The following is a 25639-nucleotide window of genomic DNA, read 5'->3' as shown; positions in this document are numbered from 1 at the left end:
ATAAAAGTGGCTAACCTAGGTCAAAATAGAAATAAGTAAATGGTTATAAATGCTAATAATGTAAGAAAAGCAATTCCATCCAAAAAATAAGGTGTTTCAGTCTTTAATGCCTTACTGATCAGCAAATAAATAATGCCATGGTTGTAAAAGCATTATCATTGGAGTAGTTAAGAATGTCTTAGGAATCAGACCAGAACTGAGTCTTAGAGTGTATCCCTGGGCGAGTTACTTTAGGTCTAAGCTTCAGTCTTTTTCTTGGTGAAAATGTAATGTACCCCATTCATTGAGTATTTGGTGAAGGTTATATGCATGTAAAGCATCTAGCAGTGCCCGGCACAAAGTAGGCATGTCAGCTACTTAACTATATATTTAAAAGTGTGAGAAAAGGAGCAATTTGATTATTTTTTTCTAATTTTACCAAATTTGAAATTTTGTAGGATTGTCAATAATTATGAGTGTGATATGAGAATGTTTTGGGACTTTGTAAATGAAAGCCTTCTACAGGCTAGTGGATTCCTCTTTTCATAGGTCCTTCCAGAAACTGGCTTCAAAAGAGGAGTCTTCTAATATGGTAAGCTGTTTTCAAAGTTTTATGAAGAATAGCAAGTCCTCAATGAATAGAATATTTTGATTTTAATTTTACCTTTTGAAAAATTAATGTTATTGTTTGTATTTGCTTATCTTTTAATTTTATAGAGTGACAGTAAATTACAGAGTCGGAGACATTTGTCAGCCAAGGAAAGAAGGTAAACATATTTTGTTTTAACTAACTGAAAAGCATGTAATTTTTTTTTTTTTTTTAAAGATTCTATTTATTGATTTTAGAGAGAGGAGAGAGAGAAAGGAGAATAGGAGTGGAAGCATCAACTCATAGTATAGTAGTTGCTTCTCATATGTGCCTTGACGGGGCAAGTCCAGGGTTTCCAAAAGGCGACCTCAACATTCCATGTCAATGCTTTATCCACTGCGCCACCACAGGTCAGGCCCTCTTTTTTCCAATTCAGTAAATTACACTTCTCATATATTGTATAAGTACGTAACATACAGTTCTCAAGTGATTTCTTTTTCTGCACCTGATTCTCCACTCCATTTCTCAAACCCTTCCTTCACTGCCATGCCCCTGATCCCCACGTGCATAGTTTTAGTCTAGGAAAAAAGGTCTCTCTTTGTTGTGGTTAGGCAGCCGAACTGCTTTAAGAACTAGATAGTTATAGGTTATATTGGAGAATCAGACCTCACCACCTCAAAAGGTTTGAGGAGTGGTAACACTCCTTAAATAACAACCTTCATTTAAATATCCAAACCTAATTCAGTCACCTAGGTCTCGTCTCATTAAAGGAGCAAAAGATTGAGGAGGAATAGGAAAAGTGTAATTATTTTTTATTGACAGTTCAGTTATGACAGATCAGCTGGCTATTCTAAAGACTTCCCTTATCAAAATTACTAAGATTTAGCATAAATCTTATTTAGTTTTTAATATTTAGCTCTAATAGGTTTTTCTGTTTTAGACCCTAATCTGTCACTATACTCAGTGAGATGGGTCATGTAACACGAGGCATAAATATGTACAGTAGTGACTGCAATGTATTAAGTAGACTAGTTTTAGGACAATTTGACAGGAATAAGTAGTAATACTTGAAATTAATTAGGAAAGTTTTACATAAGAGAGAAGACTTTTGTTTTTAAATACAGCGGATCCTGGGAGATAACTAGAATGGGAGCAGCAGAAGGAGTGGACACCAGAGACAGCTGCTATGGGTGGAAAGATAACCTATATGCAGAGAGGTGGAATAAGTTCATGCCTCTGGAAGCTTTGGAGTCCTGGATTGAGGAAATAGCCATAAACCTGTAGATACATTTGACCCTTGAACAAGGTGAGGGTTAGGGCAGCTGACACCCCCCCCCCCCCCCCATGCAGTCAGAAGTCCTCATGTAAACTGCATCTGTGGATTCCTCACCATGGACTGAAAACACAATTGACACTTGAACACGGGTTTGAACTGTGTGGGTCCACTTCTGCAGGACATAGAAGTGCTGCAAACCAGTGTTGTTCAAGGGTCGATTGTAGTGTTATCTTAGAGTGAATCAGTACTTGAGGAGTAAGAAGTTGCCATGAATTCAGGCGTCTGAGGCCATCCATCAGAAGTATTCCTTGAAAATATATTAGCACTTAGGTAAATTATGGTAATAAGGTCAGAAACTGAGACATCTAACTTAAACAGAAGAGAGCAGGAATTTGGAAACACTATGTGTAGTGCTTTGAGCAAATGATAAACAGACTGAGGCGAAAGGAGCAGGAAGTAGTTGTTTGTGACCTGGTAGATCATATTGGCAAAGTGAATTTGGACCAAATGCTGGGAACCTAGAATGTCAAGCTAAGTATTTTGGGTTTTATCCTGAAAGTAAGGTGGGGGGACTTTTGGAAGATTTTCAAGGGGAATGTGACATTCTATACAATTAAGGAAGATGACTCTTAACAGGTCTCCTAGGGGGAAGTCCCTGGAGGATATCAGTGTGGAAGTGATGAGGACCTGGCCTGGGGCAGGGGCAATGGGAACGGAAGAGATCGCCGCATGAAAAATATCCCAGTAATAGAAATTTCCCTTTTTCTTTTTAATCTGCTTATTTTTTATCCATTTATTCAGCCAACTAATTGACAAATATTTTATTTTATAGCTAAGATCTGGCCCTGGCCGGGTAGCCAATTGGTTAGATTGTTGTCCAAACACACCAAGGCTGTGGGTTTGATCCCCAGTCAGGACACATATAAGAATCAACCAGTGAATGAATAAGTGGAATAAATCATTATTTCTCTCCCTTTATGTCTCTATAAAATCAATAAATAATAAAAAATAAAAAAGAGAATAGCTAAGATCTGCCAAAGCCATGTTGGTTACAAAGACTGCAAATCCCAGTGCCTGGCCATCAAGGTGTTAAGGGATTGAATTGAGTGTAAATACTAAGGATAATTCGAGGGTGACAGTGTATTAAACCTGGATGACAGAAAGAATAATAAATCTATGAGAAAAATTTTAACTTTTTTTTTCTGTGTGATAATTTGTGCTTCTTGTAGACTACAGCCTGGTGATCATCAAGTTAAGCAGAAGCTATGATCTTTTATACGTTGTACATGTTCCCTTCCCCATGTAATTTTTTTAGGGCACTAAGAATTTGAAATTCTAAGAAATAGATGTTTCTGTTTCACTTATATTTAGGGAACTGAAGAAGAAAAGGCTTCCAAGTGACTCAGGGGATTTAGAAGTGATAGAGGGAAAGGACAAAGAGAAAGAAAATGTGCTCCACATTGAGACTCAGCAGAACACGAGCAAAAGTGCCCCAGCTGTGCAGCCAGTGAAGCGAGGACAGAAGGTATGAAACTTTGGGGTGAGCTGTTCAAGCCTGTGCCAAATGAGGTTGTGAGGTTCCTCTTAATTTTTTAAAAGGTTTAAGTGAAACATGATATAGGCAAAAAAATAATCCTGTGTGATAATCCTTTAACCAAAAATTAGTTGAAAGGATGTGTCAATTTAGGGAACCTAGAGATCCTCTAAGGTCATCTAGGCAGAAGGAACGGGAGATTGAGATTGCCACACTCAGGCAGTAAAGTGGCAGTGCTGGTCTTGAGTGATTGCTTAATCATTTCTTTTTCAGTTACTAATGCAGTTTTGGTTAGCATTTTTATATATTTTATTTAAAGGTGGGTGATGAAGGAAAAAGTAGTGGACATTGAATATTTCAAAATGCAGTAGTGGTATAAAATGGGGATTCTCAGCCAACATATCAGTGTGTCTTTTTTAAAAAATTCCTCTGGACCTGACCTGTGGTGATGCAGTGGATAAAGCATCAACCTGGAACACTGAGGTCGCCAGTTTGAAACCCCGGACTTGCCTGGTCAAGGCACATATGGGAGTTGATGCTTCCTGCTCCTCCCCTCTTTTTTTTCTCTCTCCCCCCTCTCTAAAATAAATTTTTAAAAATTCCTTTGAAATCTTAATAAAGATCATATTTAATGATCTTCTCTCCATCCATAGTATCAGAATTTCCTATTTTTTCCAGTGGGCCTCAAATAAGGAACATAGTTACACATACGGGAGGGAAGAACATCAATTCTCCCAATATTAATATGTAAATTCAACATGGCTTTAATCAGAATTGAGATTTTAATTAACTTGATAAAGTAATTCTAAAGCATAACTATTAGAGAATAGCTAGAGAAATCTTGAAAAAGAATATTGAGAAAGGATTTTCCTAGTAGGTAGTAAAACCATTAATGTTAGAATTATAAAACAGTACTGTATGAGAAAGGATTTTCCTAGTAGGTAGTAAAACCATTAATGTTAGAATTATAAAACAGTACTGTATGGTAACATAGGAACAGGCAGATAGCCTAAGTGACAGAGTAAAATCTAGATTGGGACCATTTATTGCATGTTAAAAACTTTACTGTTTGGGAAGTTGTGAAATATTAAAAATTAGTGGCTAGTCATGTTTATTTATTTATAATTTATTTAGAGGAGGGGAGACTCCTGCATCCATCCCAACCAGGATCCACCCAGCAACCCATCTGGGGCCAATGCTTGAATCATCCGAGCTGTCCTCAGCACTTGAGGCCCATGCTTGGATCAACCGAGCCACTGGCTGTGAGAGGGAAAGAAAGAGAGAAAGAAGTGAAGGGTGGGGAAGAGAGGCAGATGGTCACTTCTCATGTGTGCCCTGACCAGGGGTCAAACCCGGGACATCTGTTCACCAGACCAATGCTCATCCACTGAGCCAACCGGCCAGAGTCACATTTGGGAATTGTAATGAAGTTTGACTTACCAGTCTTTTACAGTTAGTGTTTTGTATTTCTGTGTACTGGTTTAAAGAAATCTTTAGAATTTTAGCCTCACTGGGGGAAAGGGATGGGAGCACAGTAGATAAGAGTGTCAACCAAAAAAAAAATAATAATTAAAAAAAAAAAGTGTCAACCTGGAACACTGAAGGCCCAGTTTTAACATTTTAGTGACTTTTTTTCATGCTCATTGACCCCTGAGAGTGAGATTTTTTTCCAAAAAATGAAATTAGTTCCACTTCCAGTTTTATTAACTTAAAATCGTGTTTGATAACTAATTTATAGAAACAGGCAGAACATACATTTGCCTTTATTTAATGTTGCCTTACACATTTTTAAAATAAAAATTTTTGTTATACAATTGTACTCTGGATGGTCAGGAGGCACAAGAACATACATGAACGTTCATACTATACAAAGGGTTAAAAACCCTGAGGTCACCGGCTTGAGCGTGGGATCATAGACACGACCCCATGGTCGCTGGGTTGAGCCCAAATGTCACACTGGCTTGAAGCCCGAGGTCGCTGGTTTGAGCAAGGGGTCACTGGCTTGGCTGGAGCCCCCCAATCAAGGCACATATGAGAAAGCAATCAATGAACAACTAAAGTGACACAACTAACGAGTTGATGCTTTTCATCTCTCTCCCTTCCTGTCTCTCTCATGTGCATGCAATAAAAAAAGAAATCTTTAAAATTTAGAAATTTATTTCAGCCACAGCTAAGCCTAAGGCAAAAATCTTTGAAGGTGAGACCTAGATAGATGTCTATAGTTTAAAAAACCATTAGGGTTAAAAAAAAAAACCATTAGGGTTATTTCGATGTACAGGCAAAGAATACACTAGTTCAGTTGATAAAATTCAGTCTTAAGAGCTTTGATAGTAAGTACACAGCCTAGCTTTGCTGCCTGGTTTCCTGTTCCTCCTCTATATGTATATCCTGTCTCCAACCGAATGCAGTGACTTCTGTTATTATTCTGTCCTGTCTTTACCTTATAGTCTTTTTTTTTTTTTACAGAGACAGAGAGTCAAAGAGAGGGACAGATAGGGACAGACAGGCAGGAACAGAGAGAGATGAGAAGCATCAATCATCAGTTTTTCTGTGACTCCTTAGTTGTTCATTCATTGCTTTCTCATATGTGCCTTGACCGTGGGCCTTCAGCGGACCAAGTAACCCCTTGCTCGAGCCAGCAACCTTGGGTCCAAGCTGGTGAGCCTTGCTCAAACCAGATGAGCCCACGCTCAAGCTGGCAACCTCGGGGTCTCGAATCTGGGTCCTCCGCATTCCAGTCCAACGCTCTATCCACGGAGCCCCCGCCCTGTCACACTACCTTAGAGTCTTGCTTTTCCTATATTCTCAAATACTATAAAATTATTTCCTTCCTTTAAGACTTTGAAGTTCTGCTTTTCTTCCCCACAATTCTTGCTTGAAGCTCAAAGAAATGTCTTTCTAAAAATTATCTTAGAAATAATTTGTACCTCTTCTGTAGTATGTAGAATATGTACATTAATCTATCTTTACTCTTTTATATACCCTCTTTTCTTACCACATGGTAAATTCCTTGAGGGGTAAGGACTATGTATGAATTATCTGTCTTTGGAATGGTACCTTGCTCAATAACATTTTTGACAGAGACCTTAAAAAGCACCTTTTCTTTACAATCATTTGTTATTTTTTTACTGCTGAAATTTTCCAACCTAAATCTTTTGACTTTATAGAGTAAAATGAAAAAAATGAAGGAAAAATACAAGGACCAAGATGAAGAAGACCGTGAACTCATTATGAAATTGCTCGGGGTAAGTGATACCTAAAAACCTTTTCTTATTTTGCTTTTCAAGGAGCATGCAGACCCTGCCTATTTTATGTGCTAAGGTAGTCACTGCATTTTTGTTAAAATCGTGACAATATTGAAAATACTGATATTAACTGCTTTTTCCTCTGAATGAAAGTCTGCAGGTTCAAACAGAGAAGAAAAAGGGAAGAAGGGGAAGAAAGGAAAAATGAAGGATGAACCAATGAAGAAACAGCCCCAGAAACCTAGAGGTGGACTGTGGGTCTCAGACAGCATGAAGAAAGACACTCCAACCCTTGAGGTTGTAAATCACGAGTTACAGGACTTGGCTGTGGATGATCCTCACAATGACAGGGTAAGGGTGTCATATATATGTGGGCTTTGCTTGTTAGTTAGGGTGACCAGTCATTCCAGGGTTCCCAGGATATGGGACCTAACAGTGGTAAAACCAGGACAGTAACCCTGTTCTTTGATAGAAAGTTACTCTAGAAATACAGCCTACAAGCAGAAAAAAGGTTGTTCTGACATCTGATCAAGTTTGTCATTAGTCTTTAGAAAATCATGTTTTCTGGACAGGCCTTACTGAATTCTGATAATAACTTAAAAAGGAAGACTGATTTGCACTTCTTAAGGTTTTCCTACAGGTATATATGCTGTACTGTCCTACAGCTAACAGAATGTTGAGAGTGGCTACACAGTTCAAGGCCAAGTGCCTTAGTTGGAGAACCAGTAAGAAGTTAACATTTTCCAGTTAAGATGGTTGCTTGATTGTTCCATCAACTGAATACAAGCCCAGCTCCAAGTACATCTTCTTGCATGAATGCATACATCTCCTTGAAATTTTGAGCAAATAACTTGTGTTTTAAATCGTAAAAACTTGCTTAGCCTATATTTTCAGTTATGGCAGTCCCAGTTTGGTTATAACTGTGTGTGCTGCTGAATGTGGATAGTGCTCATGGGGACTCTGAATGTGTTGCTATTTCTTCTCTGCTAAACAGTGTTTAGTAGTAATATTAAAATTTTGGGGCATCTGATTTTTTATTACATTTTTACACTGTTCTTATATTCATAATCATATTCATAGTTAATTCTGTAAACCCAGGACTCACAAGTATTCATTAAAGGCAGGCATCCCCAAACTACGGCCCGCGGGCTGCATGCGGCCCCGAAGCCATTTATCCGGCCCCCCTCCCCGCCGCACTTCCAGAAGGGGCACCCTCTTTCATTGGTGGTCAGTGAGAGCACTGTATGTGGTGGCCCGCCAAACGGTCTGAGGGGCAGTGAACTGGACCCCTGATTAAAGGTGTACATTTTGAATATTTTTTCAGACAGGTTATGTCCAGATAGGTTTTTTTTAATGTGAATAAAGCAAACAAAATATGTGAAAATTTGTCCTGAAACTGTTGAACAGAGACTCGAATGTAAAAGTTCTATTCACCAAAATTCTCCATTTCCTTTTTTCCTGGCAAACGCATCAGCTTTTTTATTATGAGCTGTTGTCATTTTGCATTGTCCTTGTAACATTCACCACTGTAGCATATACTCACTCTGTGGCAGTTTTAACCAGTGTACCACAAGAAGCTTTAAAACATGCAATACCTGACTATTTAGTCAGGGGCAAGGAACTCTTTTCTGTTAGATTGCCAAATAAAAAAATGACAACAGCCAATAAAGCAATAGCCATCCAATGTGAATGATTCAAAAGTATATGATTTTTATGGGGGTTGTCAGATCAGCAAAAAATACATTTTTTGGTGTGCTGCACAATCTTAGTAATTAAGTTTATGGGTGCCATGCAATGAAAAAGGTTGAAAATTGATGCTCTGTAGGAAAGTCTTTTTTTTTTTATCTCAGAGAACAATCTTTTTTTCTCTTTGAATGGCATTGCTTTCTGAAATAGTAGACACAAATGAATTCACTCGGAGTCTTGGGACCCTGAAGAACACAACCTTGGGGTCCTTTATCCTGTGGGTTAAATTTGGTGACAGTCTGTGTATAGTTTCAATTAAGTTATAGCTCACTCTTTAAATTTTATGTTTGGAGCAGGAAGAACAAGATCCAGATCAACAGGGAAATGAGGTATGATTTTTGAGTTGGGATCGGGCCTCCACCACAGCACTCTGCACCCCAGCTCCCAGACCATGTGATACAACTATGTAATTAAATACGGAAAGGCTAAAACAGGGTTCTAGAGTTAAACATTGGGTTGAAACCCGACTTTGCTACATATAATAGCAACCCTGGAAACATTGTTCTTTGTGCCTGTTCCCTCACTTGAAGAAGGGGGATAATAACTGTCCCTACTAAGAGAAAGTTGTTTTAAGAACTAAGGTCATATATGTAAACCATTTAGAAAAGTTCATGGCATGCAGTAATACTACTTGAGCACCAAGCATTTTGTCTCCAAATTTACTCATGTTGTTAAATAAATATGGGCAATCTTGTAGGTGGCCCACGAAATGGGAAACTCGAAGCCCTAGGAATTCTTCTTAAGGAACAGTAAGAGAGAAGGCTAGTCTAGCCCAGAATTTCTGTCTCAGCACTATGAACATTTGGGATGGATAATTCTTTGCTATGGATGGCTGTCCCATCCTTGGTCTCTATCCACCAGAAACCAGTAGTATTCTATCCCTGCCACACCTCTCCCCAGCTGTGACAATCAAAAATGTCTCCAGACACTGACTGCCCAATGTGTTCTGGAGACAAAACCCCCAACTGGATTGTCAGCCCCATTTCCATGCAATGGATTTAAATCTATCTTTGGTCACTGTTGTGCTTCATTCTAATCCACAGCAGCATTCTGCAACCTGAGTCATACCCAACAAGTTCTCCCTTCTCTTACATGGTCACAGGTGCCTTGCTGAAAACCATCATTCTCATTTCTCATTATGCGAGGCAGAAATTATATAAATTAAATATATATTTAAACACCATGGGTTTTAAACTCTTCAGGGCTATAAAGCACAGCTTAAGGCCATTTATCCAAAAGTGGATAAAAATGTTAAGATATATTTGACAGCTTTTAACAATTTCCTGTTTTAGAACCAATGTAAATTAATACTCGCTTATTTTTCCTTTTCAGGAAACTCTGTTTGACTCTCTGACAGGGCAGCCACATCCCGAAGATGTGCTACTTTTCGCTGTCCCAGTGTGCGCCCCGTACAGCACCATGACAAACTACAAGTGAGTCGGCACTGCTGCACCCAGCACAGCCGGCACGGCAGGGATTGAGGAATTGTTCTGTGATCTCTAGTCACTAACACGATTCCTTTTTACAGATACAAGGTGAAGCTTACTCCTGGAATGCAGAAAAAGGGAAAAGGTATTTACTTTTTTTTTTTTTTTTGTATTATGATTTTAAACATTTCTTGACTGAACAGAAGTAGATTCTTCTATTTTCTACTTGCAGCTGCAAAAACAGCCTTGAATAGCTTCATGCATTCCAAAGAAGCAACAGCAAGAGAAAAAGACTTATTCCGCAGTGTAAAGGTAATATTCCTCCAGAACTCTTAAGATTGGTGATGTGACTAAAAATATCAGCAATTATTTGCTATTTTATTTAGTAAATGTAAGCTGCAGCTACTGTTTTGGTAGAAAATACTCTCTTCCTAAAAGCAGTATAAAATAAGTAAAATCATTTCAGGTAAAGATTTTAGAAATGCCTTTTGATAGGAGAGGATACATATTGTTATAAAAAATATGACTGATCATATAGAATGTGGAGATACTCATCAGTTCTCTTTTATTAGGACACAGATTTATCAAGAAACATTCCTGGCAAAGTCAAAGTGTCTGCACCCAATCTTCTCAACGTGAAAAGGAAATAGCTGAAATGACACCCTAAAGTATGTGCAAAGAGACAATTTTATAGCTTTTGGAAGTGTAAAGATGAAAACACCATGTAACAAGACTTTTGCTTTTCAAATAACTAAACATTGCCTTGCTATAGTCACCAAAAAGACTTACACATGCTTTATCCCAGTTTTATAGAGGAGACACTATGATAGGATTTCCTGAAATATCTGTGGCCAGTTAAATGCTGACTGTATACATCTGTAGTTATTCTCCTACATTTTCCTGAAATTTGGGAGGTTAATATTAAGTATTCATTTTATGTTGTAAAGAAAATGAGTAGTGAAATGGCTCAATTGCTTAGTCTTTTGACTTGCTAATCTTCTGTATATAATGTATCAAAGCCTCAGGCCAGTCACAAGTTTTTTGGGGTTTTTTCTGGTGGTGGTGGTGGCTGAGGGCAGTTAAACATTTATGTGTCTTGAAAACTCTTAAGTATTGACAGAGTAAGTTTCCTTCTGCCTTGACGTATACCTGTCAAAAAGTCCATTAGACCAAATTTAAAATACAAGTATGTAATTCCCCTGACTCAGCCTAAGGAATAAGGCCTATAAGAAATCTGTGTTGATAGTCCATGCATTTATACACCCTCACTTTTCACCTTAATTTCTCTCTTGTAACCTTCTTCTATTCTGTACCATTGTATCTCCCACCACTGGGAAGTAGCAGTAGCATGTTACAGAGTACCTTAACCTGTGATGTCCGAAGTGCACTTTCAGGCTCACCACTAAAGACTCCAAACCCAGCTTTCTTCTGTCTCCCTAACAGAATGGGAAGTCAAGTTACACTGTATTTCCATTCTTTTATGAACTACAGAACTGTTCCTTTTTAAATGATCAGACAACCGTTGCCTATAGTAAACATGACTTACCCAGATCCTATACCAAAGTGTTTAAAATCAAAGTAATAAAGTTTGTTGGTCCTTCCAAAATTCTTTTATCAGTTTATCAGTCCTATTAAGAATATTTTTCCACTTAACATTAATGTTTAGAAGAACTTTATAATTACATAACCTCATGTTGTAAATACAACATAATAGACTATTCTTGCCTTTTAAAAAAAGATCTAAAAAAAATTTTTTTAATAACTTCAATTTGGGTGGTGAACACACGATACAATGTACAGATGATGTGTTGTGGAAATGTGTACCTGAAACCTGTATGATCTTGTTAACCAGTGTCACCCAATATATTCAATAAAAGGGGGGGAAACTTCATTTTAAGTGGTAAGAATAATTGGTATAATGTGTCTACAGATATATATCCTAAAGTTACAAAAAGGAAATAGAATAATCATTCCTTGGATTAAAAGGCCCAAGTATCAATTTTCCTTTGTTTTAACAGAAGACAGTTCTGGTGTTATATACATTTATTGTAAACTTTAGACACAAAAATAGGTTCTCTAGGCCAGTCACATGCACATTACAATCAAAAGCTGCAAAACTACAACAATGCATATAAACTATACAAACGATGCCACCTCTGGTGTTCACAGACTCACTGTCCAAGCAGGGTGATCAGAGGTGTTACCTATGGAGCCTTATGATCCGGAGGTGTTGTTACTACCAAACCTCTGATTAACACTGTGAAGTAAGTGTTTTGGAAGGCAGTTCCACGAGTTGGCTAACATTTCTTTAAAGCAAATGACTGCTTCTAAGCTTAGCCTGAAAGTGAACAAGGAGAGAGAAAAATAATTTCACTTTCCTGTTTAGAAGGATACACACTTGAAGAATTATTAAAACAGACCATTTTCTTTAAAGATTTTCATAGGAACTGGTTAGGTGTATCAATGAAGGTTTGTGAGTGCCCTTGAATTATCCATAAACCCAGTTTTTCAGGAGCACTATTTTCAAGTGTTAAGAAATACAATTTTAAATACTCTAAGCACCAAGTGAAAAGTTACTTACCTTACAAGAGATTTTGGTTGAACTGAGAATATGAGCACTTCATTACTGTGTGCCTGAAAATGGGTAAGATGAACTCATTAAAAAGTACTTCACAAGTAAGTTTCAGCAATATCATTAAGCGTCCTTTAACATCAGGTGTATACTTACAGCTCTGTGATGGACAAGGAGGTTATTAGCACAGCCACCAAAAACAATGACTTCTCCTTCATCACTCGCACAGGCTGTATGCCATAATCTACGTTCAAAACAAAAGCCTTAGTGTGAAGTCACCCAAGCACCAAACTGATCATTCACACTACTACAGAACACAGCTGGTGAGGACCAGAGTCTTTAGTTCAGACCAAAACTTCCAAGGTGAGAAACAATTATCTTAAGGAAAAGGAACCAATGCTAAAAAAATTAGTGTCTACTTTATCTGGATGTTGGCATTCTCTCTGGTCCAGACCTAATATATGGTGAAGGCCGTGAGCTGAACAAACTGTTCTCTTGGCCTTTGTTAGCAATAAAACCTTGTGGGCGACAAGTGGGATGTGGCCTCTCCTTCCTCTTCATTGGCAGGCCAGCTGGCCTCACACAAACCTGAAGGGATGCTGCGTCTGCCCTAGACACAGCGTGCCCAGGACATGGCCCATCTATGACGGCCCGGGCATCCCAGAGAGAGTTGTGCCGAGTGCAGTCTCAGTGGGCAACTGCACTTAGGTTAGAGGCTCAGGGAAAAACGCAGGCTGACATTGCTAAGTGTGCTATGTACACCTATTTTGACTATCATTTCCTTTCCAATCTTCTTAACAGTTCTTTTTGAGATTAACAACAAATATAACTTTTTTTTTTTTTTTTGTATTTTTCTGAAGCTGGAAACGGGGAGAGACAGACAGACAGACTCCCGCATGCGCCCGACCAGGATCCACCCGGCACGCCCACCAGGGAGCGACACTCTGCCCACCAGGGGGCGTTGCTCTGCCCCTCCGGGGCATCGCTCTGCCACGACCAGAGCCACTCTAGCGCCTGAGGCAGAGGCCAAGGAGCCATCCCCAGCGCCCGGGCCATCTTTGCTCCAATGGAGCCTCGCTGCGGGAAGGGAAGAGAGAAACAGAGAGGAAGGAGAGGGGGAGGGGTGGGGAGGCAGATGGGCGCCTCTCCTGTGTGCCCTGGCCGGGAATCGAACCCGGGACCTCTGCACGCCAGGCTGACGCTCTACCACTGAGCCAACCGGCCAGGGCAAAAATAACTATTTAATAGGCTCTTCCTTTTTGGTGGTTTGACTGCTTATTCTTATTTAGTTCTTGATTTTTTTCCCCATATACATTCTGTAAGGTTTTTGAAATTTCTTTCTAGTTCCTTTATCTTTTTTTTTTTTAATGACAAACCTAGACGCAGTTCAACTCACCTGGGTAAAGAACTGGATTATATATGTAACTATATCAGTCATTTTATAATAAAGAATAAGTAAAGATCAAAATACAGCCCTATTTTTCATACAGAAATGATGGGAAAGATAGCATCTGATACTCACTGTTTGTTTTGTTCCTTTCAAAAGGTTTGATGTTAAGCCTTAGTGAATGCTAGGGTATTTATTAGAAGAATGATGGATTTAATGCAGTCAGATTTCCTCAATCACTCTATCTTGTACACCCTTATGGACCTCTTTAGTGTACTGTAAGAGTTACCTTTTTAAATAGTCCATACCTTGGCTTGTCAGGATAGGGGTGATTAAACTGTATCCACTCATTTTTACTGACACAGTACGTCCAGGCATCACCTGATGGACACAAGGAAAGAGCCGTGAGGTATGTTATTCTGTCAGTGCCACACTGATATTTCACTGGCACAGCTCTAGCAAGAAAGGTAATTGAAGTGTGAGCAGTTACAGAAACTAAATTTGCTTTTTCTTCTGCAAGTAACCAAGTATGCCTTTGGCACACTACAGCCCTTCAGCGGGGCCTTGTGGTGTTCCTGGCTATTTCTTTACAGAATGGATACATGTCACAGCATAAAAACAATTAATAGGGACATGTTAGAAGATCAGAATTAATAGCAAACCTTCCAACTAACCCCTATAGCCCCAATACATCTAAAATAGACAATTTTTTTCCAAAAAGTAAAAAAAAAATATATATATATACACACACACACATTTATGAATGATATATAACGGTTTCTTATCATATTGTTAAGGACTTACTTAGTGGCTGTTTATCAGTGGTAAATCCTCCAAAGAGAAAGAGATGATCTGAAGAAACTGGTGTTAGTGAGTGCCAAGATCGGCCAACTGGGCATATGCCTTGTGGGACTCTGAAAGTAATAGCTGAGTTACAATATCAACATCTAAAAGCAGAGAAATATTAAAGTTTTCTTTTAAATTTTATATGGAATTAAAGAAAAAAGAGACTTTAAATTTTAAAAGGTTTTTTGGTATTAACTACATGCTTTAGAATGAGCTATTTTCTTTGAAGGTCAACTTTAGACCTTTCTTTTCAACAAACATTGAGCACATACTATGTGCCAGGCACACAGTTAACGGGAACTTGAAATAGAAAAGTAAAATCCCTCCATTAAGGATCTAATGATCGTGTTTATTTAAATTCACAGTTACAGAAAATTTAAGGACGTACATTATATGCTAATAGGAGAATAAGGGAAAAAGCCATTGAAAATTTTTTTTTAATTTTCTAAATAATTATCTAATGTGATACCTACAATTCATTCCATTCCCATGTTTCCAGATTAAGGTAGTGAAGATCATTCATTCTAGCATCCTAAAAAAAAGAAAATTAAGTAGTTAACATTTTGAATAATTCAGAGCAAGTCATTGAAATTGTTTACATACTCACTCGATATCTGCCTCCAAACACAAAGCCTTTGTTTCCGACAGTGGCACAGGCATGGGCAGCACGAGGTGAAGGGGCTTTACCCTAGTAAGGTCATATAAGTGAACTTTTATAAACACCAGTGTCTTCACACTTCACTACATAAAAATCCTTACTCATATAATAATGGCTAATGTCTCAGGTGCTATGCTATGTGCTTTAATGTATTATTCAGTTAATCCTTATAATTTCTAGGGTTACAAAGGTTATTGGCGACAGATCTTGAATGGCACCTCCCTCTCTACTTCCCCTCTCTAAGGAGTCTTGCTTTAATATCCCCAATTCTTCTGTAACTCACAGTAGTGATGGGCTGGCTCCAGATAAATGTCTCAGTGTCTAAAATATGTACGTGATCATTCCATCCTCTTGGATGACTTGAATTCTACAAAAAATAGTAACAGTGTCTGAGTTACTTTATAATTCCTTTACAAATAATGTCTGCAAAATTATATAGCCTTGGTCTGACTTCAATCACAAAGCTAAATGAACAAAACTACTACTAAATAAAATGTATTGTTTCAACATACTAAGAAGGCCATATTCAAACATGAAACTTCACTTACCCAAAAAGATGTTTCATCAAATTCAAAAGTTCCCAATACTTTATCTTCAGGTAAATATCCATACCCTCCAAAAAATATTAACCTATTTCATTAAAAAAAATTTTTTTTAGATAAGATACTTGAATGGCAAAACACTTTCCACATAAAAACCCAAACCTGTAGTGCTACTCACTCACCTGTTTTTATATACCCAGACACCAAGTTTGTCCTTTGACGATGGAGGAATCCCTTGGCAATCAATTCTTTCCCACTGTAACACTCTGTCTGTAGACCTTAAGTCCAGCATGTAGAACTGTCAGAGCAATGGCTTCAGTTAGATTTGGTTGTGTGGAAGAAATTCAACCCTGACATTTAATTTTGCTGTGATTTATAATAATAATGTCATCTAATTCAGTACTACTAAAATTATGACTGTAGACTGGCTGCCCATCTGTAGAACTGTTACTGAGTCTAGATAAGGAACTTGTGCCAGAAAATAAATTTCCTAAGTCATTAAACATCCTATTTAGTTGAGCTAATTTTTTCCCCATAGCCACACTTTGTTGGTGAAGAAATAGAAATGTATTGGTTTACATGATGCCTTAGATAGGCACTTAGAATTCTACTGATCCAACTTATGTACATTAGGATAATGGTATTACAACAAAAAAAAATAATCAATTTTACTCCCAAATTCAATTGGACAAATGTCTTTTTCTCACACGCGAGAGAGGGAGAGATGAGAAGCATCAATTCTTCGTTGCCGCACCTTAGTTGTTCATTGATTGCTTTCTCATATGTGCCTTGACCAGGGGGCTACAGTAAAACAAGTGAGACCTTCCTCAAGCCAGCAACCTTGGGCTTAAGCCAGCAATCTTTGTGCTCAAACCAGCAACTGTGGTGTCATGTCTATGATCCCATGCTCACAAATATGTCTTAAATCTACTTAACTCTAGGAGCTAAGGACAAATCTAAAAGATTAAGTATCTATCTTTAATGGCCCACATCCAGGTGCTTGGATAAATCTGACCACTATAAATGTATTATATTTAAGACTCCTAAACTTCCTTGTGATCAAACTTAAAATACTCAACCCTGTCCACTTGACATATTAACAACTACCATTCCTCTGACCACTCCTGAGAGCCACAGCTTCTCTCTCCCCCAAGTTTCCTCATGTTGTGTCAAAACTGTTTCCCTCTCCCTTGGCCCTGAGAAATACATACATGGCTCGACTGCAGCCTACAGCCCTGCCTCAGAATCTCTTAGGCACAGGCCCTTTCTTCAAACAAAACTGTAAGTAAAAGCCTAACATTTAAAAACAAAAATGTTAAGATGGTGGAAGGAGCAGTCTGGAGCCAGCCATCTGACACCATTATAGTCCTCCCACAAGTGTCCTCCGGTTCCTAATGACGCAGTTTGAAACCATCTCAGCCATATGTGACATCTATGGTGGACCACTTGGCATTTCCTTTATTTATTTTTTTTTTAAGCAAGAGAGGCACAGACAGGAAGGGAGAGAGAAGAGAAGCATCAACTCGTAGTTGCAGCATTGTTCATTGATTGCTTTCTCATATGTGCCTTAACTAGGGGACTCTAACGGAGCCAGTGACCCCTGGCTCAAACCAGTAACTTTGGCCTCAACCCAGTGACCATGGGGTCATGTTTATGATCCTGTGCTGAATCTGGTAACCCTGGACTCAAGCTGGTGAACCTGCGCTCAAGCCGGCAAGCTTGGGGTTTTGAACCTGGGTCCTCCGTGTCCCAGATCGATACTCTAGCCACTGCGCCACCACCTGGTCAGATTATATAAATACTTCTGCATCTTGATATCTATATCTTGGCTACTCCTTCAAATGGGGTTATTCAATTCAAGCATCACCTCTTGGGTGAAGACTTTCCTTTTTCTGTTCTTCCATCCTACTAACACAATGTCAAGGATTCCTTTTCAGATTCAGAAGTATTTACTGAGCTATTCCTATGAGCCAGCCTCTGCGTACCTCTGTACCATGTGCTACTGAAATCATTTACTTATTATGTGTCCCTTCTAGAATGTGAGCTCCAGGAGGCCGCAGACCGTATTCTTCCCTCTGTCTCCAGTGTCCAACCAAGTGCTAAGCATGTAAGGTGTCCACTAAGTAGCCAAATAAATGAATTTATAAGTCTACCTCTATCACGTGCACCTTTCTGACTGACTTCATCTGTCTTTCTGGCCTGAGAGAACTGGTATTCTTTTCCTATTTGGAAAAATCATCAACAAAGTTTGAACAACAGGACCTCATGGTGCCAGACCAGAGGAATGTTAGTATATAAAATCCTGTCAGTGTTCATTTATCCTTATGGCTTTCTGAGGGGTGGCCTGCTAGTTTTTACCTGCCCCCATGATTCCCTCGTTTTCATCTAACTTACTGTTACTCATCTATCACTCCCGGTTTCTAAAAGAACAGGCAGCTGCAAAGAACACAGAGAAAAACAAAGTAGAAAGTTACTGCACAGAGGTTATCAACCAAAGTTGATTTCATTAAAGGCCTAAGTCAGGGGTCAGGAACCTTTCTGAGAAAGCCATGAACGCCACATATTTTAAAATGTAATTCCATGAGAGCCATACAACGACCCTTGTACGTTATGCATTATCCAATAAAAATTTGGTGTTGTCCCGGAGGACAGCTGTGATTGGCTCTGCTACCCGCAACCATGAACATGAATGGTAGGAAATGAATGAATTGTAATACATGAGAATGTTTTATATTTTTAACATTTTTTTAATTAAAGATTTGTCTGTGAGCCAGATGCAACCATCAAAAGAGCCACATCTGGCTCGTGAGCCATAGGTTCCCGACCCCTGGCCTAAGTGAATACTGGTAGACCAAATACTAAAATGCATGTTCATAGCAAAACCAAGTGCACATAATTTTAACTGGGACACGAATAACTGGGCTAAGCTTAGAATTTTAAAGTGGTCTGAAAAGGAATAAAACTGCCTTGAACACACTCCTTAGAAACACTAACCTTGTTTGTATTGCCTCTCGAGTGGTGTCCTCCAAACATGTACAGCACCCTGTCTACACACACGGCACAGCTTCCTGACATAGAAGGAGGAACATCACCTTCAGTGTTAATTTTTTTCCTGAGGGGGAAAAGCAATGTAAATAAGCCTCCCAAAAGGGACATGTAAAAATATGTTTATTTTTCTTCTATTCCCACAATAAAGGGGGGAAAAATGAATGGGCTGACTAAATCACATCTAGCGTCTCCCTTTACTCTAAAATTAATTCAAAGAACAAGCTCTTTCCTATTCACTCTGCAGGCCAGGCAGCAGGGCCTGCCCAGAGGCAGAAAGAGAGCTTCTAAAAGCCTCAGTGTCACACTAACTCCAGAAGCATACCATTTTGTTTTTCAAACTAAATGGTTTGCTTTTTATCTACATGGCCATTAGTGATGGTTTTGTTTTGTTTTTGAGTGGGCCAGGAAACCTTCAACTTCCCAGTCCTGGCAGATGAATTCCTTAGGTGTTTTTATTCAGTCTCCTTTAGCCACTCAAATGCATCTAATTCAAACCTTACCTAATACTACGGACACTTAGGTAGTACTTTCTATAGGCCAGGCAGTCCTCTGAGTGCTTTGCATGTTTTAACACATTCTGAATCTCAATGAAGCTTAATCAAAACTAATTAAGAAATAGTAGAAGACTCAGAATACTAATAGGTCGGTCAAGGTCTTCTGCTCACAATATCACTTTAAGGTTTTAAATTTTAGTAGGCTTATTTTTTTTTAATTATGAGGCAAACTTTAAAGATAGGTAGAATTCCATATTAAAGGAATATTATTATAAATTTCCAATTCTCTAGAAAAAGACTGGCAAACAGTTCAGAAAACACTGATTAACTATGTATACAAATAATTGTTAACTTCTTTTTAGTTTAACTCTTAAATCAAAGGGGAGTACTATTCCAGTTCTGATACTTAAAATGAGTACTATATGTAAAGCACTAAGTTCTCACAATGCAAACCGTGGGGGAAGATCACTTCATACATCCTCACACGTGGCCTCCCTGCCTTTTAAGGATATGGAACAGACACACACTGAGTACCACTGTTGGGAGCCTTAACAGGAGATCCTTTCAGAATATTTCCAGTTCGGATGGAAGGCAAATTTAAGTTAAATTTGTTTTGTACAAAACATACTATTTCACAGACTTGCATAGAAATTTTACTGTCAGAACTCTTTAAAACAGAATAACCACCTTTACTTCTAGTAGATGTAATGTATAGTTTTTCTTCATTCAAGATACCATATAACAAAAGACAGAGCATCTTCAGATATACATATATGGAACTTTTATTATATTTCCATTCCAGGATCTGAAGCCTCTACCTCTTTATTTTAATGATAGTATGATACTTTATAGAGCCCTGAATAGAAATTCCTTCAAAGGTCATAAAAACATCTAGTAATTACTGCTACTTCTGAAGACATACTAAAGTATCTAAGCTTAACAGCTAGGCCAAACCTGCACAACATTGTTTTCAGAACATAGAGCTTAGCACCTTTAATTAAAATATTTTTATTCACTAGCATGGGTTTTACAGTTTACAGTTTCCTTCTGTTTACAACATTATGTGAATGTCCCCCTTATAAATCCAGTTACCATCTTCCCGTCTCCATATTGTAGATCCACAGTTCTTCTCTAGGCAGATAAAAGTCATATAATCCTCTGACTTGGTTACTCTAAGAACCAAAAAGAAAATTGCAAATATAAAAATAATCGGTATTCCAATGAGGCACTACTGTACATTTTTTCATCTTATTTGAGATACTGACATATATAGGAAGAATAGGTCCAACAAGTCCACCAAATGCACAGTCCTCCCACCCCATGCCAGATACTCAAGGTAATGCTTCCTAAAGACGGCTCTAATTTCAGATTTTTGATCGAGAGTAGCAATGGTGCAGGAAGTTTAGCAATCACTGGGAAATTTCCCAGGCCACTGATGCTGGACAGACCATGCACAAGATGCCAGTGCAGGACCTCAGGAGAGAATATACCAGTGCCCTGGGGTGAGCAGACTAACTAAAAATCTACCTTTAATTCCTCACCCACACTCCAAGCGCTGTCCAGTTTTCCAGCCATTCTTTCCTTTGACCCATTCATTTTCTACCCAGATGCAAAAAGGGTAGTCCGGCAAATATGCAAATATTAAGTCCTTAAGCAAAACTTTTAAGTTCCTCGTTCTGCTCCATTTTCTGTCAGGTAAATAATTCTTAACAGACTGAGCGTACCTTATGCTCAAACTAGCTGAATGTGCTACTCATGGATTGCTCTATTTAACCCTCACACCAGGTTGTTTTTTGTTGTTTTTCAATTTCAAGAACACAGGTTTCTTAAAGAGGTAAGTAACTCACCCAAGGTTAGTTAGCAAGTAATGGAACCAGGATTTCAGCCTCCTTTCCCTGAATTTGCAACTTCCAACTGCTGCCTGACCTCTCCAACCTTTGAACCTTGCTGGCCACTTTCTTGGGGGAAAATAGTAACAATGTCAACATACAGTAAACAAGTGGAGTTCACAGAAGGGGTGTTGAAGCCTTACTAAGCTTGAGTATTATACAGGAATTAAGCCCCTAGCCATGTAAACACTTTGCTTTCTACTCTTCCCAAAGGAGGGCTGGAAGATAGCAGGCTGACCCGGTGTAGATCAGCCTGGCCTAAGGAGGAAAGCTGACTACTCTGTAGGAGGCTCCAGGGCTTCCTATGCCTCCCTCAGAGTTTGGGCCAAAATGTGGATAGCCTGGTTTTGAACCATCCACTGGGTTCACCCATCATGCCTCTCCACCCTGACAAGGCCCACTCTCCCCACCCCACAGAAAAGTCCCAATCCCTCAATGTTCCCGATTTTTATAACAGAATTTGAATAAAGTAATTTAGACCGAAGTATAACTGATCAAGTTTTTTTTTCTACTTGGGAATTATTTACATTTCAATAAAGATCACCACATACCAACCCCCTTCCTCTTAACAAGTGCCCTCTAAAACACCAGTTCATTGGAGGCTGAGGAAAACAAAGATTAATTAGGAGTGGCAAAAGAATACTTTCGGCCCTGGCTGGTTGGCTCAGTGGTAGAGCGTTGGCCTGGCGTGCAGAAGTCCTGGGTTCGATTCCTGGCCAGGGCACACAGGAGAAAAAAAAAAAAAAGAATACTTTCATGGTTAAACTACCCAAAGTATTCAGGACAGCTACAGCACTAATTCCATCCATCTTTGGAGACTGGTCAGCTAGGCTCAGGTTAACTGGACCACAAGCTGAAATTTACTGCCAGAGTCATAAAGCAAGTCATTGTTGTAGTAATATAAGGTTATAGTAATTAAATATATAGAAATATAAAAGTATGGAAGATATATAAAAGTAATTAAAAGGATATTAAAAATAATTATTCAAATTAAGTAAAGTTATGCCAATTGGATAGGAATTAATATAATGGCTTAGTGCCATAACTCTGTAATGTGATTAACAGACTCTGACTTACAAGCAGAGCCCAGTTAGTATGTGTGTGAAGTTTTATACATAGATAAGAAGTGGCTTGGTGTTTTTTACATTAACTTTGTAAATTAATAAAAATAAGAACATCTTGTGATTTAATGTAAACATTTCAGATTGACATAAAGGGGGATCCCTGCAAGGAACTCCCAAAAAAGTGGTTTGAGGTGATAATCCTGTAGATTGACACCGGTTAGAAGGCGTTGGCCAGAAAGGATACTAAAGCTGAGGGGCCCCTGCTGCAGTAGTCGCCCAGACTCCAACGTTGATGTGGACTGTCTCCAGGCCACTCTGAGCTCTGACCAAAGCCAGCTGAGAGGAGCACGCCAACGGGGGCCCCTTAAGCTGTACCCAGGCACGCCAAAAGGATTTGTGAGTAATAAATTGCCTGTGTGATTATTGCAAATAATTTGTGTGTCGGTTGTGTCTTTCCTCAGGTGGCATTTAACAGTAGCATCCTCATAGCCACCTCAAGAGTAGTCTTGAAGAGGCTGCCAGCCCTGCTAATAAGCAGGAGTGTCCCACTGCACCGGGAAGTCGAATCAGGGACACCTGATCCACATAGAGCTTGGGCTCTACTGGGACAGTCATCAAAGGCACAGGTGTAGTGGGCTAAATGGCAGCAAGAGATCATTTCTGAGACCAAAAGGGACTAAAAAGAATATTTTTGGTAGGACTCGATTAGAGCCAACTGACCAAATGAAAGGGGACAATTCTATAATGCGAAGTGTTATTGGGAAGTTCTAAAAAGCAAACGAGCAGAACTAGTGGGCAAGGTTTAAATAGCAGACGCTCGGAGTTGCATTCCCCAGGCGGAGGTGGAAAAGGAACGCAAATGCCAACTAATTACATTGTTTATCATTAGGGGTCAAGGAACTGCATTTTTCGGTTACTGGTAGGGCTTTTCCATTAATTTCCATAACAGGGGCTTCTTCTGAAAATGTCAGCCCTTTCTCAGCTAAAACCAAAAGGAAAACACCCTAAAATGTTAGGCCACCTGCACAGGTACAGCTGGGCTCGGCACGCGCTAGGATTCCTGGGGGTTCCTCCACCTGGGTCACCCAGTATGTGGCCAGAAGGCCTCGGCTCCAAAGGTAGGCCCGACGAAGAGTAAGAGTGACATCAAGCCCGTCACCTCCCCTACACACAGCCCCAATCTTTTAAATAAAAACACGGCTAGGTCGTCAGGCACCGCCCAACGCGCCGTCCCTCCCCCAAAATAACGCTCCGAGGTCAAACCGAGCCCCCAGGCTGCCGCGGGCACCTGGGCTGGGGGGGGGGGGGGGAGGGGGAAGGACGGTGTGACAACACAACAGCCCAGGAGCCGTGGGACAGGTCGGGGGCTCGTGAGCACACTCCCAGACGCAAAACCCGAACGCCCCGCGGGCAGAGCTGCGACGCGGGGCGCGGTCCCCGTCCGGCCAGACAGCCCCGCCAGCCGCCGACGCGCACTGACCTTATAGCCGCCCCAGACGAACAAGTGGCGCCCGTCGCTGACCGCTACGTGGCCGCTGCGCTCGGCGGGGCAAGCGAGCTCCATGGCCTCGTAGCTCTCGTAGGCCGGCCCCGGCTGCTCGTCCGCCCGATGGTCCTCGTTGCCATCAGCCATCTTGAGGCCGCCCGGCTGCTCCCTGACGCTCCCCACGGCCGCGGGGCGCGGAAAGACAAAGGGGAACGGGACGGACGGGGACGGCGTGGAAGCCGTGCCCCGCCGCCCGTGCGTGCGCCCGCCCGGCTACTCAGCACTCAGCCTCCTGGCTACACGGCGGGAAGGGCGGCCGGCGCGGTCCGCGTGGCGGGTCCCTGCGCCCAGAGCGGCCGCCCCGCCCCCGGCTCGCTCACACTGCGGGCGGCCTTGTTTACGCCCGGCCGGCCCGTTCCGCTGGGGCCGCCCGCCGGGCTCCGGAAGCGCGTCCTTGCCCAGCGCCGCTCCTCCCACTGCTTCCGGCCCGACCGGCCGGCCGTCCAGCCCCGGCATTGGCCGCGTAGGTGCAGCCGACGGACCACCCCACAAGCTCCCGCAGTGCACTGGCCCGGCCGCTGTGTCTCTAACAAAGAGCCGTGCCCTGTCCCTGCGGCCAGAAGAACACCCGCCACGCCCCTCCGGACAGCAGGCATCCTGATTTAGTGCTGCCCTGCGCACACAGTTTGAAAAATTGCTCGGAAAGCATTTCAGACCCCACCACTGCCCAGTCCCTCGGGCGAGTCCTGCTCTTACACGCAGACACGGTTTTCTCTTACATATTAATATGACACATTTCAATTAGGGCAAGGGCAGAGACAGAATTATTAAAATCTAAATTGGAGTCCTCTCCTGTAAAGTACGGCTGGACCAGAAGACGCCTCAAGTCTAATGAACATGGATGTGTTTGGTGAGGGGAGAGTGCTTCATTCTCTCGTCCCAATTTGCACGCTGGAATCACTATTTAGAAGGAATACTTTGAACAACAAAAGGCTTTTCTCACTAAAATTTTCACTGCCTGCAATGCCTTCCCTAGCAAATATTTACAACTTTTCAAAATTTGTGGTGTGGATGATAGTATTGCTTAGAGGGAAATACATATAGCATTAAATGCCATTAAGATCTAAACTCAATCATCTTAAGTTTCCATCTCAGGAAACCACATAAAGAAGAGTAAATTAAGTCCAAAGTAAGCAAAAGAAAAGAAATAATAAAAATTAGAGCAGTATCAATGAAGTTGAAACAGGAAACCAACAAAGAAAAATCAACAAAATCAAAAGCTGGTTCTTGGAAAAGATCAGTAAAATTGTTAAGCCTCTAGCCAGGTGTGGGTCAAATAAGTTTGCAAATATGATGTATATGTTTGCTCGCTTATAGTTAGCATTGGGGGACAGGCTTTAAGAAGGCAAGGTCCTTCCTTCTAGCCTAAGGCTTAGTTTTAAGATTAAGCTTTTCCTGCTCATTTAATACTAAAATCTTCTCAACACTAAGCCTTCCCAACACCCTTGACTGTTGCATGATGTGAGGTGGTGCACTCTTATGAGGAATCCCATCTATGCCTCAGATAAGGGATTTTGTATCAGAGACTTCCTTATTTGTATATTGGATTAAAGGTTTTGATTTCTACACTATAAAATGGGGCACACCGGAGGCTCGTGCTTTCTCTGGGTTCCTGCATTGCAGAGGAGAAGCAGCCAAGATGGCGGAGTGCTGAAGAAGAAGCCAGTTTGTGCAGAGTAGAGGAACAGAGGTGACTAAGGCTGGTGAGGTAGAAACCTTTGATTCTAGGAAACTCGGATGAGTCAGTGGCTGTGGGAGACCTGACTGGAAAGGGAAGTGTTTTCCTACCGTGTGTAT

General features: G+C 40.4%; 2 protein-coding genes across 2 annotated transcripts in view; one reads left to right on the top strand and one right to left on the bottom strand.

The window, feature by feature from the left end:
• NEMF (nuclear export mediator factor) overlaps positions 1–11628 on the top strand; it is a 54788-nt gene extending 43160 nt beyond the window's left edge. Inside the window, exons 24-33 of the mRNA XM_066388357.1 lie at positions 529–571; positions 697–746; positions 3216–3369; positions 6546–6623; positions 6777–6974; positions 8666–8698; positions 9702–9802; positions 9898–9941; positions 10029–10108; positions 10369–11628. Coding sequence (XP_066244454.1) covers positions 529–571; positions 697–746; positions 3216–3369; positions 6546–6623; positions 6777–6974; positions 8666–8698; positions 9702–9802; positions 9898–9941; positions 10029–10108; positions 10369–10446 — 859 coding nt within the window. The 3' untranslated portion in view covers positions 10447–11628. The remainder of the gene's footprint in view (positions 1–528; positions 572–696; positions 747–3215; positions 3370–6545; positions 6624–6776; positions 6975–8665; positions 8699–9701; positions 9803–9897; positions 9942–10028; positions 10109–10368) is intronic.
• Positions 11629–11821: 193 nt separating this feature from the next.
• Positions 11822–24250, bottom strand: KLHDC2 (kelch domain containing 2). Its single transcript, XM_066388363.1, has 13 exons — positions 23777–24250; positions 20436–20515; positions 18796–18913; positions 15984–16099; positions 15808–15889; positions 15543–15626; positions 15209–15289; positions 15075–15133; positions 14560–14669; positions 14064–14136; positions 12525–12612; positions 12378–12430; positions 11822–12134 (listed from the first exon to the last, which is right to left on the bottom strand). The coding sequence occupies exons 1-13, from the start codon at positions 23927–23929 to the stop codon at positions 12011–12013; spliced, it is 1221 nt and encodes a 406-aa protein (XP_066244460.1). The 5' UTR covers positions 23930–24250; the 3' UTR covers positions 11822–12010.
• Between the last annotated feature and the right edge of the window lie 1389 nt (positions 24251–25639).

The sequence above is a fragment of the Saccopteryx leptura genome, chromosome 6, assembly GCF_036850995.1.
Source record: "Saccopteryx leptura isolate mSacLep1 chromosome 6, mSacLep1_pri_phased_curated, whole genome shotgun sequence".
Lineage (NCBI taxonomy): Eukaryota > Metazoa > Chordata > Mammalia > Chiroptera > Emballonuridae > Saccopteryx > Saccopteryx leptura.
The sequence above is the reverse complement of the archived record's forward strand: the minus strand, read 5'-3'. Positions and strand labels throughout refer to the sequence as shown.